The sequence below is a fragment of the Pantherophis guttatus genome, chromosome 12 (assembly GCF_059756535.1).
Source record: "Pantherophis guttatus breed Tessera chromosome 12, ASM5975653v1, whole genome shotgun sequence".
In the NCBI taxonomy this organism is placed as follows: Eukaryota; Metazoa; Chordata; class Lepidosauria; order Squamata; family Colubridae; genus Pantherophis; species Pantherophis guttatus.
In genome coordinates this window covers 12178895-12199476 of record NC_142074.1, presented here as the reverse complement: position 1 = coordinate 12199476, position 20582 = coordinate 12178895, and the positions used below count along the sequence as shown (strand labels likewise).

At 44.7% G+C, this 20582-nt stretch overlaps 1 protein-coding gene across 1 annotated transcript in view; it reads right to left on the bottom strand.

Moving 5' to 3' along the window:
• The window catches only part of LOC117669499 (connector enhancer of kinase suppressor of ras 2-like), a 392766-nt gene that overhangs the window by 34236 nt on the left and 337948 nt on the right, over window positions 1–20582 (bottom strand). Inside the window, exons 14-15 of the mRNA XM_060692093.2 lie at window positions 20347–20378; window positions 4073–4121 (exon numbers count right to left, since the gene is read on the bottom strand). Of these exons, the coding sequence (XP_060548076.2) occupies window positions 4073–4121; window positions 20347–20378 (81 nt within the window). The remainder of the gene's footprint in view (window positions 1–4072; window positions 4122–20346; window positions 20379–20582) is intronic.

Below are 20582 nucleotides of genomic sequence, written 5' to 3'. Positions count from 1 at the left end.
TTTGGTGACCATATCGCATGCACTCCTTTTTCACTGGAAGGACTGAAAAATGTGCCCTTTGAGGTTTGGAGAATTGGGAAATTATATATTTGAAAGGAGTCCCCAAAAGTAATCAAGACTCATTGGGCAGGGATAGGCTTCAAGGTTTAGTGACCATGATCTAGATCAGTGGTTCCCAACGTGGGCCCCAACCTTGCTTAAACCAAGTTAGAGGAGGTGCGGTGACTCAGTGGCTAAGATGCTGAGCTTGTTGACCAGAAAGGTCGGCAGTTCGGTGGTTCGAATCCCTAGCACTGCGTAACGGAGTGAGCTCCTGTTACTTGTCCCAGCTTCTGCCAACCTAGCAGTTCGAAAGCACATAAAAAAATGCAAGTAGAAAAATAGGGACCGCCTTTGGTGGGAAGGTAACAGCTTTCCGTGCGCCTTTGGCGTTCAGTCATGCCGGCCACATGACCACGGAGACGTCTTCGGACAGCGCTGGTTCTTCGGCTTTGAAACGGAGATGAGTACCACCCCCTAGAGTCGGGAACGACTAGCACACATGTGCGAGGTGAACCTTTACCTTTACCTTAAACCAAGTTAATAGCCTTTTAGGCTTCCTCCTATGAGTGGGGGGGGGGCATCAGGATTTTCGAGATGCTTAGGTGGGGCATGGCCAAAAGAAAGGTTGGGAACCATTGGTCTAGATCCTGAAGACTATGTCTAAAATCTGAAGCCCAATAGATACTGGCCATGGAAGTCTACACCAATGTAATGTAGACTTGCTTATTTGTTTTTTAAAATTCTTTTACCCTGCCTTTATTACTTTTATAAATAACTTACAACTCAACGTAGTGAGCATAGGTCATCCTCCTTCCTCGTCACCCATGAAGTGATTTGGGTTGAGAAAGTGTGAATAGCTCAAGGTCACCCATGCCAAAGATAGAACTAGAATTCACAGTCACCTAGTTTCTAGCCTGGTGTTGTGGCCCGCCAGCGGAGCTGGTAGCAGATTCGGACAGTGAGGAGGTTGGGGAGGAACATTGGGCCAGTTCTGGAGTCTGGGGAAGGCTCTGATAAGGGCTCTGCATTGGAGGCAGAGAGGGGGCCAGAGCCATATGCCAGTTCTCAGCTGCCTTCGGAGTCGGACATCAGTGAGGCAGATGAACAGCTGGAGCCTGGTCCCAGTGTGTGCATGTGCAGAGTTGCCAGATGAAGGGAAAAACTAAAGAACAAGGGTCGATTTGGGAGTAAGGCCACAGGTGGACAATGAAGGGCCCCTCCCATAGAGTATAAAAGAGGAGCAACAGGGGAGGAGTGTTTGCAGGAGACAATTAGTTCATTCCTGCATTCTTGCCAAGTATTGCGGTGTCTGAAAGATATTGGCCTGGCCACTCTCCAAGCCTGATAAAGGTCGGTCATTGTGAACTCTCTTGAAAGACTGTGGGACAGGAAAGACTTTGCTGGAGAGGAATTCACTGTAAATTAAATAAAAGGGGTTTATTGGGACGAGGACTTGGCTTTGTGCTGCTGGGGAAGCCTAGATCAGAACACCTGTTGCCTTTTATATCTTTTGTGTTCCTTCTGATACTGAAGATGTAATGCTGTTCCATCTCTGACAAACCTCTGTCGAACTATAGCTAAGAAGATATATCCACCAGGGTAGGCTGCTTCCACCCATCCTCTATCTCAAGAACCTGTCCCTAAAGTTTACTTTCCTCTTGCAAAATTTTCTTGCAAGAAGAAACCTTTCCTCTTGCAAATTTAATCTAATAATTTGGGTCATGCACTCTTCATAAACCGGGAACCATTCCGCCCTATTAAGTTAGGGATTCAGAACATCGTTCTTTCCCTTGCTAAGCACCTGTGAGATGTCTGAGAGAACGCCTGCTAACCCAACCTCCCCTTCACGGATGAAAAATGGATCAAATCTTACAAGAGTACCAAATCACGTCCCATTTTCAACAAGAATGTTAAAATCTTGTGAGGACTGAGATTGCTAACGTCTAATGAGAGCTGACCCTTTTAAATAGTTGTGGTGCCCATTCCATCACACAAGATGGTAACTGGCGTTGGTAAACTGGCATCTGAAAAGATGGCTGGCCTCTTATTATTTAAACAAAATCTTTCTCTATTTCTTCACTGTCTTTACCTAGGACTAAGAATGCCAAATTGTTTTCCTTGCGGGACCGAATCTCTAGGCCAGGGGTGCCAAACTCGATTTCATTGAGGGCCGCATCACGGTTGTGTTTGACCTCAGGGGGCGGGAGCATGGCCAGGGTGGGCGTGGCTAGTTAGACGTCACTTGTGTCAGGGACATCTGAGTACTCTGCCAGTGAAAACAGGCTCCCGAGCTCCATTTTTGGCTGCAACGGCCTCCTGCAACCCTTTGCCGAGCTCCATTTTCACTGGAAGAGGCACCGTGGGCCAGTCCTTCGCTGTTTCCATGGTGGCCCCGTGGGCCAGATCTGAGTTTGATACCCCTGATCTAGGCCAGAAGTGGGTTTCAGCAGGTTCTGACCAGTTCTGGAGAACCGGTAGCAGAAATTTTGAGTAGTTCGGAGAACCGGTAGTAAAAATTCTGACTGGCCCCACCCCCATCTATTCTCTGCCTCCCGAGTCCCAGCTGATGGGGAGGAAATGGAGACTTTACAGTATCCTTTCCCTGCCACGCCCACCAAGCCACGCCCACCAAGCCACGCCCACCAAGCCATGCCACGCCACCAAGCCACACTCACAAAACCGGTAGTAAAATTTTTGAAACCATCACTGATCTAGGCTCTTCACCATCATTGTTCTGTTTATCAAAGTTGGGCCATATTTCTACATCTATCTCTGATCTCCAGTTTGACAATTACAGAGAAATTGAGCATTCTTTTAAAATGTTACTGCACATACAGCTGAATTGAAAGCTGGGCAAAACACCAAAGAAATAAAATATTTGATTTTACATATTATAACAGCTGCACGCATATGACACGCACAAAATTGGAAAAGGGAAAACATACCAACAGAAGAAGAATTGATTAAAAAAAATCCTAGAATGTGCGACAAATTAACAAAAGAGCTCAAAGAAAAGGAAGATACGGAATATTATATAATCTGGAATAAATGGTATAAGTGGCTAGAGGCTAGAAATAATGGATAATAAAAATAGGGGTGAATTTGAAAATGGAAAGAACAAATATGATAATGTATAGAATGTATAAAACCAATATGATTGTTAAGAAGTATAATGTAAGAGAGCCTTGATAGTACAGTGGTCTACGCACCCTGTTATTAACACAGCTGCCTGCAATTTACTGCTGGTTCGAATCTCTCCAAGGCTCAAGGTTGACTCAGCCTTCCATCTTTTCTAAGGTAGGTGAAATGAGGACCCAGTTTGTGGGGGCAATAAGCTGACTTTGTATAAAAATACAAAAAAAAGTATGAAGGCTATTGCTTAACGCATTGTAAGCCGCCCTGAGTCTCCGGAGAAGGGCGGCATATAAATCAAATTAAAAAAAAAATGTAATTAAAAGAGAAAGGGACAAGAAGAAAATGAAATAGTATAAAGGGAATCGGGAGAGAATGTAAATATTAGAAGATGACCATCATGATATTTATATATATATATGTTTGGTGTTTGGTGTTTGTCATATTGTGTTATAATAATAATAAAAAAATTGCCAAACTGACTCATTCATTCAAAAACCGAGAGATAACCATGCAATGGGTCATAGCAGTAAATTGTTTCTCTAAAGCAGGGGTCAGCAACCTGCGGCTCCGGAGCCACATGTGACTCTTTGGGCCCTCTGCTGTGGCTCCCTGTCGGGTGATCCCACCACTGGCTGGCCCTGCCCCTCGCCCTCCCCTCCCAGTCACTCCTCGCATGGCCTGAGAAGCAGCCGGGACAGAGACATACAGAGAGAGGGTGAGAGAGACATAGAGAGATACAGAGAGAGAGGGGGACATTGAGTTGGCCATGCCCACCCAGGTTTTGTGGCTCCCGATGTTTTCTTTTCTGTGGGAAACAGGTCCATATAGCTCTTTGAGTGTTTAAGGTTGCCGACCCCTGCTCTAAAGAAAGCAGGGTAAGTTTTGGGGGATTTACCTTTCTCATAGCTGTACCTCCTTGGCGCTCAGCAGCAGAGCTGGCATACCTGCAAAGAGATCATGGAAGAAAAGATTTCAAAAACACAAACTGAATGAATAATAAATGCCATTTATACTGGTTACAGTGACGGGTTGCCTCTATGAACTATCTGCCTCTATGAACTATCAACTCTCTCTCATTGCTCCTGCAAGTTTTAGCATCGAAGGATCAATAAACAAAAAAAAGCAGTTCAGAATCATTTGGCATTTGGGCAAGAACTGGACAAACCGCCAAAGTCATTCCGTTACTTGAAAAAGTGGTTTGTTGGGAAGTGGATTTTTGGAAGTCTAGCTTGGAAAGTAACACATATGGACTGGACTGGTGGAGGGAATACAGTCCCAGAAATGTAAGGCTATAACATATGAAGAACAGTTGCAGGAACTGGATATATCTAGAGCCTTTGCTTGTTCATCTTTTTATTTCCTCTTGTGGTCCACCAAAGACTAATCTCACAAGGAGGATACAAGCAATAGCACTTTCCCAACGTGACTTAATCACAGGCGACCAGAGCATGTTGTTGAGATCTTAGGTTCATATACACCCAGGGATGGGCTGCTGGGGGTTCGCAGGGGTTCTGGAGAACCTCTAGCTAAGATTCTGTGCAGTTCGGAGAACTCCCAAATCCCACTCCTGGCTCGCCCTGCCTACCCCGCCACTCCCAGGAGTCCCCATGTGGCCCATGTTGGATGCAGGTAAGTGCAGGGTGTGCATGGAGGCTTGGGGAGGGCGAAAAACAGGCCTACCGGAAGTTCGGGAGAAATGGGCCCATTTCTGGCCTCCAGAGGGCCTCTGGAGCCTGGGGAGGCCATTTTCACCTTCCTGGAGGCTCAAGGAAAGCCTCCAGAGCCTGGGGAGGACAGAAATGCTCTTCCCCCCCTCCCCATGGTGCAGGAGGCCAACTAGGCCACACCCACCATGGCCACACCCACCCAGCAACCAGATAGAGAACCCCTTGCTAAAATTTTTGAAGCCCACCCCTGTATACACCCACTGTGATTATCTTCTGACATCTTCATCTCTCAGAATTTCCAGGCCCTCTTTGAAGTCGCCCAAGCTGTCTACCACTACGTCATTTGCTCTGAGAAATACATATTTTGTCTGGATTGCCTACGCATCAATTTCTGGATTCTATTTATAACATGTTCTAGAACCCTCCATCAGGTTTTTTTTTAACTTGCTTTTTCTCGTCTTCTTCTTAAAATGAGAAGGAGAACCTTTGAGGCGCCCAATTATTTAAGAAAGGTCTACATACTGGTTTTTGACGATTTAGGGAATGCTTAAAGTGTGTTGAACTTCAGAGGCCTAGGATGAGTTTTATTTCATATATATCTAAGTGTCTGTCTCTGTCTCTATCTACAACGCTGAAAATTGATGATTTTGCTGTCAAATTTTGGCAGACTAATCATGAATAAAGGAGCCACAAAGCGTGAACTTTGTCTGCCTGTATCTCTGAAAGCTGCTGAGATTTTTCATACCCTCCAGGCTTGGTGCCGTAGGTTTCTCCTAATTCTAAGCATTGCTCTAACTAATCTGAAACTTGTCAGTTCCAATGCTTCTCCGCATTTTTTACGATCAGTGCCCATCTGGACAAAATCCTGCTGAGGCAAAGGTTGAATTCTGTGTTGTGAAACCAGAATACAGAACTGACTTCTTGCAAGAGAATCACGCGGTTGTTTGCTTTTCCTATCGAGAAATCCCTGTTTAGATTGTCAGTTGACCTAATCAACCGTAACTATAGAATGTGTCCAGGAATAATTTCAGACAGCCTGCTTTTCCCACACGGGGAGCAGATCAGCATATGGAAACTACAGGTCTTAAACAAACTTGAGGAATTACACGGCGTTTATACTATGTGACAATCTAGGTAAAAACAGGACTGGCTATTTTGTGGATGAGTCTTAGAGAAAACTCAGCTGTTGTCTTATCATGTGGTACGAAGCAGACCGTCTTGATGTCTATGGAGATTTTCAAACATCCAGGTCATGGTTTATCCCAAAGGTGCTTTTTCGAAAAGGCAGCTGGACTTTCTTTCTTTCTTTCTTTCTTTCTTTCTTTCTTTCTTTCTTTCTTTCTTTCTTTCTTTCTTTCTTTCTTTTTCTTTCTTTCCTTCCTTCCTTCTTTTCTTCCTTCTTTCTTTCTCTTTCTTTCCTTCCTTCCTCTCTTCCTTTCTCCTTCCTTCCTTCCTTCCTTCCTTCCTTCCTTCCTTCCTTCCTTCCTTCCTTCCTTCCTTCCTTCTCCCTCCCTCCCTCCCTCCCTCCCTCCCTCCCTCCTTTTTCCTGACAATTTGAATAATCAATCATTGGAATAACTTGCCTCCAGAGGTTGTGGGAGCTTCAGCACTGGCGGTTTTTAAGAAAAGATTGGACAACTATTTGTCTGAAATGATATAGCATTTCCTGTTTCAACAGAGGGTTGGACTAGAAGACCTCCAAGATCCCTTTCAACTGTTATCCTGTTCTTGACGAATGTATCTTGTCTTTTTATGTACACTGAGAGCATATGCACCAAAGACAAATTCCTTGTGTGTCCAATTATACTTGGCCAATAAAGAATTCTATTCTATTCTATTCTATTCTATTCTATTCTATTCTATTCTATTCTATTCTATTCTATTCTATTCTATTCTATTCTATTCTATTCTATTCTATTCTATTCTCTCTTCTCTTCTCTTCTCTTCTCTATTCCCATTCTCTTCTCTTCCTCTATTCCATTCCATTCCATTCCATTCCATTCCATTCCATTCCATTCCATTCCATTCCATTCCATTCCATTCCCTTCCCTTCCCTTCTCTTCTCTTCTCTTCTCTTCTCTTCTCTTCTCTTCTCTTCTCTATTCCCATTCTCTTCTCTTCTCTTCCTCTATTCTATTCTATTCTATTCTATTCTATTCTATTCTATTCTATTCTATTCTATTCTATTCTATTCTATTCTATTCTATTCCATTCCATTCCATTCCATTCCATTCCATTCCATTCCAAACAATGCTTGTGAGAAGAAAGACGACGGAGATTTATAAAGCTATATACATGAGAGGGTCAGAGTGGACGTAGTAAAGCTTTTCTTTCCCTTTTGCAATGTTGTCACTCAAGGTCATCCCTTGAAACTGGGTGATAAGAGGTAAAGTAACACCTTGCACATCCCAATGATGGGATTCCGTTTAAGTTCTCGGCGCGCATGAACTTAATACTCCGCGATCCAGCTCCTGCGCTCTTCATTTCACAGCTCCTGCAGGGATCCATGCATCCTACCTAAACAGCAGAAACCATTTCAGAACCTGTAACAAATCTAGAAAGCTGCTGGACTTCGACTTATCATTTCAGTGCAGGGCACAGTTGCACGCTGAGCCAGAAGGATCCAAAAAAACCCCCAATCCTCTTTTCCTCTCTCTGTTTTCTTTTTTTTTTTGCGGGCATTATTGGCCTAAGCAGCAGGAGAGCCAGCTCGCTGCTGAATTGGCTACAGCCAGGCATTCCTTCAGGGTCAGCAGTTTGAAACGTCAGGTGGGAGAAAGCCTCAGCTGTGACTGAAAAGGCCTCTTTCGACTTCCTGCTGGCTTTTGGACTGAGCCCCGCCGAGCAAAAAGGCCAAAGAAGCAGCACGTTCCTAGCTGAACAAAAGAGGAAGAGATCAGGGTTCGCATCAAGCCGATTTAGAAACTCACGCTGGTCTGCTGATTCAAGAAATAAAAAACAGGTTTTCAACCCAAAAGGGAGAACTTTTGAAAGTAGGCAGCATAAATACGGCCGGTGTGGCAAAATCGTCCATCTGAGGATGGACTTCGTAATCCTTGAAAGATAAGTTTGCAACCGTGGCGAATAGCTGAACTTGAAGCATAGTTTTTTGCAGTACAAAAACGACACCAACTATCCAACGTGAGTTTATTTATATTTTAAATCTGCTTTCCCCCCCTAAATGTATTGCTAATAATTTGCTGTGAGCCTTAACTTTCAAGAAAACCCTCTCTTTCAGAAACCAGGAGGAGCCTTCGATATGTGACAGATAACAGTTTAAATTTTAGCTGTTCTCAAGCCTCCGTAAACAAAGCAAATATTTCAGCTCAACCTTGGGAAGTGCTGTGCATGTATCTTATCCATATCCATTTTGATGTTTTTCCTTAGCAAATGTTTCTTTTAATTTTACTCAGAGTACAATGCTCTTTTCTAGGGCTACGCTCTCATTTCATTGGATGCTTTAATTCTTGGGATGTAACGGGACCAGTGGTGGGATTTAAATAATTTAACAACCGGTTCTCTGATCTAATGACCGGCTGGATGGGTGTGGCCATGGTGGGCGTGACGGGGGTGTGACAGCCTCCTGCACCCCCCTGGGAGCAAAAACAGGCTGCGCTGCACTTACTAGGCCCAAAATGGGGCACGGGGGTGCGGCACATATCCTCTCTCCCCCCCCCGTGGCCTGTTTTTGCTCCCAGTTCGGGCGAACCGGTAATTAAGTTACTGGCTGGCCCTGCACCTTCCAAAAGTCCCCACATGCCCCATTTTGGCCATTTCCGATCTCCGGACGGGCTCCAGGGGGATGGGGAAGGCTGTTTTCACCCTCTCAGGCTCCTAGAGAGGCTCTGGAGCCTGGGGAGAGCAGAAAACAGGCTTACTGGACCCACTGTACCATCGCGTGCCAAAAGCGGGGGGCCCTCTCTGTCCAAAATGCGGACTTTGTTGTCTTCAAAAGAGTGCCCCATGTCTTTTAAATGCAGATGGACTGCTGAATTGAGTCCTGATGTGTTTGTTAGGACTGTTTTGGCCTTTACCGTATGCCAAGGTATAAATTGGATTGCAAGCAATTGATGGAATTGTTGGATTATGAGCAATGGATGGGCTTGTAACATCCATCGCTCCCCACATCATAGCTGAGAGCGAGATGTTGAGCCAATTTGTATATACCATAAATCGGTCCCCTTTCACAGCTTCTTTTTCCCAGTAGCGTCAACCCATCCGTTTGCAGGCAGACCGGTGCAATCAATATTCTTTGGCGCTTCTCCACCAGCCTCAGAGCTGCGTGCCATTATAATTAGCCGCACAAATGTGGAGCCACATGCTGCTATGGGAATTTATCAGTAATTGCACTGCAGGGTAACTGCTCAGCACAGATCTCCACACTGTGGTTGGCGGTCCCAGCAGATATGTCTACAGTGTAAAACTTCAACAAAACAGATGTCCCATCAGAAGGAACGCAGCTGGGAAGAAGGTTCTTCAACTAGGAATTGACGCTGAGCCAGCTCTTCCTTTGGCCAAAGAAGGTGAAGGTCAGAGTTATCCCACCACGACAAGGGAAAGATAACTAATGGAGTAGGAAGAACTGGGTAACTCTATCTAGGCTGCTATTTGGTTGGTGACTGTACACTTTAATTAGCTACAAACTCCAGGAACCATAACATAGCAGTAGAGAGGTATAGAACAGGGGTCAACAACCTGAGGCTCTGGAGCCGCATGTGGCTCTTTCACCCCTCTGCTGTGGCTCCCTGTCATTCAAAATATGCGTCACAACCGGCAATGTGTGACACCCGCTGGCACGCGGGTTTTCAACCCCCAGTAGGCCAACCATGGATAAATCCAATTCAGAAGAAAACAGAACTTTTAATTCAACTACATATGCTAGTTTTATGGCTGCTCAATAAATAGTCAGGCATGGGAAGGGTTTTGTGGCTCCCGGTGTTTTCTTTTCTGTGGGAAACTGGTCCAAATGGCTCTTTGAGTGTTTAAGGTTGCAGACCCCTGATATAGAACTCTCTCTTTGCTTTTATCTAGTGGTCAGTTTGGTGTAACGGTTCAGGCGTAGGCTAGAAACCAGGTGATTGTGAGTTCTAGTCCTGCCTTGAGCACAAAGCCAGCTGGGTGACCTTGGGCCAGTCACTTTTTCTCAGCCGTAGGAAGGAGGCAATGGCAAACCACTTCTGAAAAACTTTGCTAAGAAAACTGCAGGGACTTGCTCTCTGAGAATCAGACATGATTGGTCATCTCGATTTTTGTAGTCCAGATATTGCAGCCAGAAAATCCAAAATTCTACGAAATTCCTGGACGTTCGGCGTTCACATAAATCAGCCATCAATAGACACACACAAATCACATTTACAGATTATTCAGAAGAAACAATAAAAAAAAGAACTAGGAAAGAAGCAAAAAGACTGCAACACATCCTCTCCAGCAACCAACACTCGAATAAGCAGGGATCAATACCAGACAAATAATTAGGCAGAAAACAATAATAAAGAAACTATCAAGGAGAGAGAGAGAGAGAGAGACACACACACACACATACACCCCCCCTACTAAAACTGGAAGGACAACCTACAATACTATACATAAAAGCAAGCAACAAACCCGACTCCCACTCCCACTGAGACTGTTACCTAGTTAGGTAATGAAATGTTTGCAAGCAAACAGCCAAGCTCCAAATGCACGGAGAACTCCACAGCTCAACCCTAAGCCGTAGAGATTCTTTTCTATGGGAAATACCTTGCCTGGGCCATTTGAAAAGCTTCTAGCAAGCTATGATGGATCAAAGTATTAGACCAGTGATGGCAAATCTTTTTGGCACTGAATGCCGAAAAGGGAATGCATGAGAGAGAGTCTGGGCCTCAAACAGGAAGTGAAGCTGCCCAGGGCACATGCGCATGCCCGAAAATGAATTTCCGGTTTCAGCTACTGAACTTCCGGTTTCAGCCAACTACTCTTCCAGGTTTCTAGCGCACATGAGTGTACAACGATCAGCTGGCCGGCGCGCATGCTCACGCAGAAAAACGGAAGACCAGTTCTTCCAGTTTCCAGCACTACCACATGCAAAAAGACCAGCAGATTGTCGCGCATGCATGTGCGCCAGAAACCTGGAAGAAAAACAGGTGACGCCATGCGTGCCAGGCAACATGGCTCCGTGTGCTACTTTGGGCACGCGTGCAGTGGTGGGTTGCTCCTGGTTCTGTCTGGTTCATTAGAACTGGTAGTAAAAGCGGCGGGAGGCTCCGCCCACCTGCCTGGATGTCATAATTGACGATCTGCGCATGTGCAGAAGCTTCTGCACATGTGCACGCTCCCATAGTAGTAAAAGTAAGTAGTAAACCGGTAGTAAAGGTAACCGGTAGTAAAGGTAAGTAGAACCCACCCCTGACGCATTCCATAGGTTTGCCATCACAGTATTAGACTCTCTACCTCTGTTTATACTGCAATGGTTCAATTGCATGAAAAAGAATACTCTTCAACAAAAGACCAAATGAGGGATGTTGCTGACAGCAAGAAACTCTTGGAAGGTGAGTGAGTTGTGTGCATCAGGTAGATTTACAAGGTGTGCTTACAAACCTCACAGTGGTCCGACTGCTATGTTCAAAGTGGGCCACCGTTGCTCATCCATTGGAGCATCTACCCGGTGACAATCCAACCCAGACTCCAGTCCTTTCAAATAAACGCATCAAGGCCTCAGTTAAGGTAAACATTTCCATAATTACTATGCCTAGTTTCTCCTATTTGCACAATTCTAATTAGGGGTGGAAATGGAAAGAATAAAATGACTTGTTTCATTTAAATAACACAGCAGGGGGGCTCGGGGGCTCGGCCTCATTCATAATCCCAGGCGGAGGTTGTTTTGTCTCCACAGCTCCTTGAGAAGGTAATTTACAATTCCCATTAAAGAAATAACACAAGACTGTAGGAAGTCAGGAACAAGATAGCCAGAAACGGTTTTTGTCACCACTCAAGGGCAAGCAAACCTGACTGAAAGGAACACGCAGGTGCTTTGATCGCAAAGATTATACTAAGATTGCAAGAAAATTGCTGCAGGATTGGTGCTGTTATATTGGCTGCAATGACTCAGATGCTTTGGAAGAGCGGATTGAGATAGTGTTGTGGCCCGTACACGGCCTGTGCGGCTGGTGGCTGATTTGGACAGTGAGGAGGCTGTGGTGTGGTGCTGCGCCAGCAGCCTGTGTAGCTGGCATTCGAGTCGGACAATGAGGCTGGAGAAGATGTGGTGCCAGAGGCGGGGATTCAGCCAGGGCCTTCAGAACCTCCAGAAGCTCCCTTAAGTGAAGAGGACGAAGAGGAGGAGCCTTTTCTCGATGCACGGGCGCGCAGAGCTGCCAAAAGGCAGGAGTGGCTCCTCAGGAGGAGGTCTCCTTGAGAGTAAGGCTTGGGGCTAATTGGCCATTCCCTTAGTCTATTTAAGGAGGAACGCTGACTGAAACAATTTGCAGGGAACAACTTTGTTCACTCTCCTTCGTGCCTTGATCTTCATTCTTTACAAATAGCTTCTGGGCTTTCTGCCAACCATAGTAAGATTAAGATTATTTATTCTTTGGATTTTTGTAGGCTGTTAAGAAAGTTAATTAACAGCCTTTGTTTGGAAAAAAAACCTTATTTAAGTTAGTAAACTAAGGTTTGTACAGACTTTGTGTGTGCTGCGTTCTTTGGGGTCCGTAGCTGGGGCAGAACAGATAGGTAGCCAAGGGGAGACCAGCTACCATTTGCATCTTAGGGGGGTGGGAGTCAGGCTCCAAGAACCAAAAAACTAGGGGTGGGTTTCACATAATTTACCTACCGGTTCGCCCAGCACCGAAAATGTGAGCGTGCGCGAGTATGCACTACTTCGCTCGCACGTGCTACCTCCATGCATGCACATGGCCTCCATGCGTGTGCTTTGCTCTCATGCGTGGCTTCCATGCATGCACATGGCTTAAAAACGTGGTTAAATAGGACGATAGAGCGCCGAGACAGGTGGGCGGGGGCGGATCCACCCGCCGGTCACTACTACCATGTTAAGTTACTTCCTAGCAGTTTCTTTTGTTGTTCCTCACCAATAGACAGAAATTTTGCCAAGCTAAAGCAACTCTTTGCATCATTAAATATCTACTCTGAGAACCGTTAAGAAGGAGCCATCTTCACCCTCTTTCTCTCATACAAACTGAGAGAGCTTCACTGTCTCTTGTTCTTCTCCCTTCTGGGAATCCAGACTGCATACCACCACAGTGGACGGGCATTGAAAGACCTCGAGAAGGAATACAAGGATGGGAGATTTTTAAAATTATAATTGTCTCACCGTATGTTGAAAATTATAATAACAACGAGTAATGTTAGGACATAGGGAGGCAGTGGCTCAGAGGCTAAGATGCTGAGCTTGTCAATCAAAAGGTCGACAGTTCTTGCCAGGCTCAAGGTTGACTCAGCCTTCCATCCTTTCTAAGGTAGGTAAATTGAGGACCCAGTTTGTGGGGGCAATAAGCTGACTTTGTACAAAATATACAATAGTATGAAGGCTATTGCTTAACGCACTGTAAGCCGCCCTGAGTCTCCGGAGAAGGACGGCATATAAATCAAATTAAAAAAACAACAACAACAAAGTTCAGAGAGTACCAAGGACCCCACAGTTCAACCCTGAGCTACAGAGACTCTCTTCCATTGTAGTAGAAGCTATTCTGGTGGTACATTTTTTTTAAAAAAAAATTGCATTGGCTGGGAAGGAAGGAAGGCTTGAAAGCTTGCTTCTGAAATCTGCAGTTTTTCTTTATCCTGTTTCTGCTTACCCAGACTGTTCTGCCTTACCACAGACTCTCTGAAAGCCAGCCAAGTCTGTCCCATGCTCTGCTTGCATGCTTTCTCCCATCAGAGATCAGGAGAAAAAGGCTACTTAGTCTCAGCTCTGAAGATCCTGAAGACCAAGAGATGACAGCAAAATCAGACCGAAAATGCATATCCCAGCTATGGTAGCTCTACTGGAGAGCAGAGAGAAGCATAGGACATGATGGAGATGAGGAGAGCCCACCAGCTTGTGGAAGGGGAAAGCATGTGACCTTTAAAAATCTGGATTGTCTAACACAATGTGCCCAAACTGGAAGGCGCAGGCACGCCAGAGTGCCTCGGAAACCCGAAAACCAGTTGGCTGGCATGCATGCGCATCTCAGAAACCCGACGACCAGTTGGCCGGCACACAGGTGGTACCTAGTGCCAGCTAGATTAGCGAAAATGTTCCCAAATCTCTCAGCTATGTGTTGGAAATGTGGAAAAGCGATTGCTCTTCTCTGCACACTTGCCAGGGTCTCAACCAGTGGTGGGTTGCCCCCAGTTCGCACTGGCGGGAGGCTCCGCCCACTGACCCCGATGTCATCAAAATGCTTTTGCGCATACGCAGAAGAGCGCACGGCCCCGTTGCGAACCGGTAGTAAAGGTAAGTAGAACCCACCCCCTAGTCTCAACATCTTTTTTATGTCGTGGTGACCCAATCTGGATGCAGTATTTTAAGTGTGGCCTCACCAGTGTGGTATAAAGTGGCAGAGGTGGTCCTTGACTTACAAGAGTCCGTTTAGTGACCGTTCAAAGTTACAACAGCACTGAAAACAGTGACTTATGACCTTTCTTCACACTTCCAACTATTGCAACATCTCTATGATCACACTATCAAAGTTTGGATTATTTATTTATTTATTTATTTATTTGTCATATTTCTATGCCGCCCACTCTCCGAGGACTCTGGGCGGCTTACACCAAAGACAGTATACTGTCTTTGGTGTATAGCATATTGCCCCCAACAATCTGGGTCCTCATTTTACTCACCTCGGAAGGATGGAAGGCTGAGTCGACCTTGAGCCAGTGAGATTTGATCCACTGATCTGCTGAACTAGCAGTCAGCTGAAGTAGCTGCAGTACTGCACTCTAACCACTGCGCCACCTCGGCTTGGTGACTGGTTTCTATTTATGACGGTTGCAGTGTCCCGCGGTCCCCTTTTGCGACCTTCTGACAAACAAAGTCAACGGGGAAGCCAGATTCATTTTACAACCGTGTTACTAACTGAAATGATTCACTTAACAACTGTGGTGAAAAAAGTCATAAAATGGAGCAAAATTCACTAAACAACTCTCTTGCTTAGCCGCAGAGATTTTGGGCTCAATCATGGCCGAAAGTCAAGGACTGCCTGTACTGTCACTTCGCCTTCCTGTGTGGGTTAAAGGTAAAGGTAAAGGTTCCCCTTGCACATATGTGCTAGTTGTTCCTGACTCTAGGGGGCGGTGCTCATCTCCGTTTCAAAGCCAAAGAGCCAGCGCTGTCCGAAGATGTCTCCGTGGTCATGTGGCCGGCATGACTCAACACCAAAGGTGCACGGAATTCTGTTACCTTCCCACCAAAGGTGATCCCTATTTTTCTACTTGCATTTTTTACGTGCTTTCGAACTGCTAGGTTGGCAGAAGCTGGGACAAGTAACAGGAGTTCACCCAGTTACGCGGCACTAGGGATTCGAACCGCTGAACTGCCGACCTTTCGATCGACAAGCTCAGCATCTTAGCCACTGAGCCACCACCTCCCTAGACTATATGGGTTATGAGAAGGTTATGTGATCAGATAGTAGCTTATCTAGCCTCTTTCCTTTCCTACTGAGGCTAAATTCGGACTTCGCTATCCGATGGCCTTTGCTTCTGTTCCCTTCTGTTCCTTTTGCTTAACGTGACAAAATGCCTGAAGAAACTCAGACGGCTCATCTATTCCCTCGGAGAATTTAAACCTGCCAAGAAATTGGATATAGCCATAAAAGCTAAAACTTGGCCTGATAAACTATCCATCACGGCCTATTTCCCCCCCCCCCTCTTTTCATCTTCTGACACTGAGAGTAAGAAGCCACATCCCTGCTGACAGCCTTCGATCCCAGATGCTTTTCTTTCTGCGTTAATGGATCGAGGATTGGACTGCATTTCACTTAAAAGGAACGACATGGCCGGGGTTTTCTGAAGGACAAGTCGAAAGTCCAAACGCATCACCCTCAAATTTCACTTTTTCACATCTTGCCGAGATGGAAGGTGAGCAGTAAATGAAATATCCTGCAGAAATAAATGAAATAAGTCCTCGCGGTCAGTTTTCTGGGCATGTCCATGGAGAAATGGCGAAGGTACAGGGAATGTGTTTGCCAATCTCGAAAAGATAAAAGATTTCTTTTACAACATATAGAAAGCTGGAATTAATCAGGTGTATCAATACAACCAGCGGGAGAATTGACTCTATTTCTTATTGCTCAGCGTTAAATTTGATTTGATCTTATTTGTGGCTTCTGAACATGAGAACTTGCACACGTTTCCTAATACATGCCTTGATGCAGTTTAGCATAACATACACAACATTGTAACACAGCAATAACAATAGCATTTACACTTATATACCGCTTCACAGTGCTTTACTGCCCCCTCTAAGCGGTTTACAGAGTCAGCCTCTTGCCTCCAACAATCTGGGTCCTTATTTTACCAACCTCAGAAGGATGGATGGCTGAGTCAACTTTGAGCCGGTCAAGATCGAACTGCTGGCAGGTGGAAGAATTAGCCTGCAATACTGCATTCTAACCACTGGGAAGGAGGAAGGAAGGAAGGAAGGAAGGAAGGAAGGAAGGGAGGGAGGGAGGGAGGGAGGGAGGGTGGGTGGATGGGAGGGAGGGAGGGAGGGAGGGAAAGACAGAAGAAAACTGAAATGAAAAAGAAAAAGAGAAAAAGAGAAAAAGAGAAAAAGAGAAAAAGAGAAAAAGAGAAAAAGAAGAAGGAAGGAAGGAAGGAAGGAAGGAAGGAAGGAAGGAAGGAAGGAAGGAAGGAAGGAAGGGCAATAACTTGTAGACTTATATACCACTTCACAGTGCTTTACAGCCTTCTCTAAGTGGTTTACAGAGTCAGCCTCTTGCCCCCAACATACGGGGTCCTCCTTTTACCAACCTCAGAAGGATGGAAGGATTAATCAATCTTGAGCCAGTCAGGATCGAATTGCTGGCAGTGGAATGCACAGTTTGCCTGCAATACTGCATTCTAACCACTGCGCCACCAGGGCTCACGGCACGCCATGTCTTTATTTCATTCATTTGGTTGTTAAATTTACATGCCACCTATCTCGCTGTGGGGGCTGCTCCAGGCAGCTTACAACAATAAAGAGGAAGAAATGAAAAGAGTGTAAAGAGAACAGAAGGAAGATAATAGAACATTAGTAGAACTGCATGACTACCAAAAAAGAAAGATAGTTGGGTAGAGAGCAGAGAACAAGGGGGGAGGGGGTAGCAGGAGTGGGCTGCTGGCCGTTCGCAGCGGTTCAGGAGAACCTCTAGCTAAGATTCTGTGCAGTTTGGAGAACCCCCAAATCCCACTCTGGCTGGTCCTGCCCACCCCACCCCTCCCCTCCCCTCCCCGGAGTCCCCACACGGCCTGTTTTGGATGCAGGTAGGTGCAGGGTGTGTGCGGAGACTTGGGGAGGGTGAAAAATGGGCCTACTGGAAGTTCGAGAAAGCCTCCAGAGGGCCTCCGGAGCCTGGGGAGGCCGTTTTCGCCCTCCTGGAGGCTTGAGAAAAGCCTCTGGAGCCCGGGGAGGGCAAAAACATCCCCCCCACTATGGTGCAGGAGGCCGACTAGGCTACGCCCATCATGGCCACGCCCACCCAGCAACCAGGCAGAGAACCCCTTGCTAAAATTTTTGAAGCCCACCCCGGGGGGGAGGGGGCGGTAAGTCTGCCATCAATTTAGCAGCCACTTCCAGCAAATATATATTTAGTACATTATAAATAAATTGTGAATGAACTGATTTACTAGAATAGATGCTAACATGGTCATATACTGGGTAAACGGGCTGGTATATATTGTATTATACTTTTCTTAATGGAGCCATTTAAAAATAAAACACACTTAAAATGAGCAAATTGGACAAAGGTGATGGATAGCATTTTGCTTTGAGTGCTAATTCTGGAACTCTGCACTAGACGGGTTCCAGCTAAAATGTACATTGAACTATTTCTTTCTCACAAAAGTTTCTGAAATATTTATGATCCCTAATGGAGCTCAAGCTTTTGCAAGGCCAGTAAGTTCTGTTCTTGCTAAGAAAAAAAAATTACTGCTGAATGTTTCACTCGTCTTTAAGGATCAGTCCATAAGAAAGAGGACACCGATAAGCATATTGATATGCCTGACTAGGTGGCTCAGTGGCTAAGACACTGATCTTGTCGATCAGAAAGGTTGGAGGTTCGAATCCCTAGTACAAGTCTCCTGTGTGAACAGGGGGTTGGACTAGATGATCTCCAAGGTCCCTTCCACCTCTGTTACTGTTACTAGATGCAACTAAGACCAAGAGAAGGTCTTGGTGTGGCTTGATTATTGTTAGCGTTCCACTTGCTGGAATGGAAAAAATGCCAGTGACCAGCACTGCTATTTTCTGATGCAAAAATGGATATTTTCCCATTTCAAAAAATGCTCCCTTACCACCCAGTGTTCGTTTCAGCACATTTCTCCAAGTTTATGTCAAAAGCAAGAGAGCTTTGCATAAATGTCAATTGGGGATTCTCAGTCATCCAGGTCACCGTTGTCCCAAAGCGTAACTGCTCTTGGGTTTTTAATCCCTTGAAACGTTTTCCTTCTCATCCAAGAAGCTTCTTCAGTTCTGAATCAGTTCAGTCAGAACTGAGGAAACTTCTTGGATGTGAAGCGAAAGGTCTTCAAGGAAAAAAACAAGAAAGTCCAGTTGCCTTTTGAAAAAACTCCTTTGGGACAACTTTACGTGAATTTTTCTGATCTTTGGAAAACTTTAGTTACAAATCCAAAATCAATCCTGAAAGAAGGTGAGGCATTACAGACTAGATAACTTAACTTCTGATATCTAAACTGATACATACATACATACATACATACATGATGTCAGTATTTCAAGCTGCATTTACTCTAGTGCTGACATAAGAAGGAGAAGCGGAGGTGTCTGGAAAGGGACGTTTGATTTTTCACTTACTTATTTTCCCTGGAGATAATATCCCCTAGGAGATGGGATGGGAGGGGGGAAATTCCTTTGAGCTGGAGCAGTAGATTAGGGGTAGAGTGACTTGGAAGATGGCCAATGAGTGCAGAGGAGTGGGAAAGGAAAGGGAGGGTTGTGGGTCAGGAAGTCAGTGTTGGCTACGATGGAGTCGGAATTAGAATGTGGTGCTTAATAAATGGGAGTTTTTCATCAAAGACTTTGTTTGAAATGCAATTTATTTGAGATGACCTCGAAACCTGACACATACATACATACATACATACATACATACATACATGTTACATTATGGAATAAACATCTGATATATATGTTACATAATAGAAATCATAATGTCTCTCTCTCTTTCTATGTATGTGTGTATGCCTACGTGTGTGTGGCAAAGTTCTAAGGAAAACTTGTGGGCATTTCCGTACATCAAGATATTTCTCCCCTAACTATTGGGAACCTAGTTAACCCGACCAAAACATTAGGATGAAAAAAAGATATAATAATATTTGCATGGAGTTCTATTTCAAGAATTTAAATTTATTTATTGACTAGATCTATAAGGCTACCTAACTGAAATAACCTCTCTCTGAAGGGTATAAAACAGGAAAACAAATAATAAACCAGGGGAAAAAAAACCCCAAATATGCTAAAACAAATACTTTATATAAATATTAAAATAGAGTACAAAATATAAAACAACATCCAAGTACAGTCATAAAATCAACTGAAGTGTGCAGATTGCCGGAATGAAATGCTCTAGCCGAGATTTTTAGAATATTATGGTGTAAAAAATCCATGTAGACCTTGGATCCAAAGTCAGTTAGTCAACAGTTGTTCCCACAAAGAACAAATCGTGATTTAAACTTGCCATAGATTTCAATTGGTGCAAAACTTTTCTAATCTAGTCTAGCCTAGCCTAGCCTAGCCCAACATAGCCTAGCCTAGCCAAGTCCAGTCCAGTCCAGTCCAGTCCAGTCCAATCCAATCCAATCCAATCCAATCCAGTCCAGTCCAATCCAATCCAATCCAATCCAATCCAGTAATCCAAATGTTTGTCCTGGATACAGATTTTATTAGATCAAAGTCGATGAAAGCCTCAATAAATTCAAGTCCCAGTTAAAGCATTGGGACTTGTTTTAGTTACCCCTCTGAAAACAGAAACAGTTGACAAAAAGTCAAGAGAAAATGAAAATGAATCTTCATTTTACTTTGCAATTGCAGGTTTTGGTTCTTTTTCAAAATTATGTTCCCATTACATGGCTTTCTATCACGGTTTCTCTCATGCCATTTTTTTCGTTTTCACGCAAACCTCTCCAAACCCAGAGAGGTTCGTGAAAGCCATTCATTATTTCCTAACTACGATTTGGCAAAACAAGATCAGCTTCGCAAGTAACAAAAGTTCTCAAGGACTCCAATCGAGGGCCAGATTGTCAAAGCCTTCATTAAGCATTGCTGTCTAAAAATAAAAAATAAAAAAATAAAGAGTTGGCTTACCTTTCAGAATCTCCGGCAGTGTCTGCTGTTCTCTGCAGAAAGGAAGACGGGAGAGAAGAAGAAGAAAAAAAAAAGAAGAAGAAGAAGTGACGTTTAGCATTTGGGGTTTTAAGATGACAACGTACAGGAAAGCAAAATTTCCCAATGCGATTAACACTGAAAGTAATGTTACTCACCACCCTGAGTAGCAACTCAGCATTTCAAAAGGGATGATAACTTAATGCTTGCACCCGCTT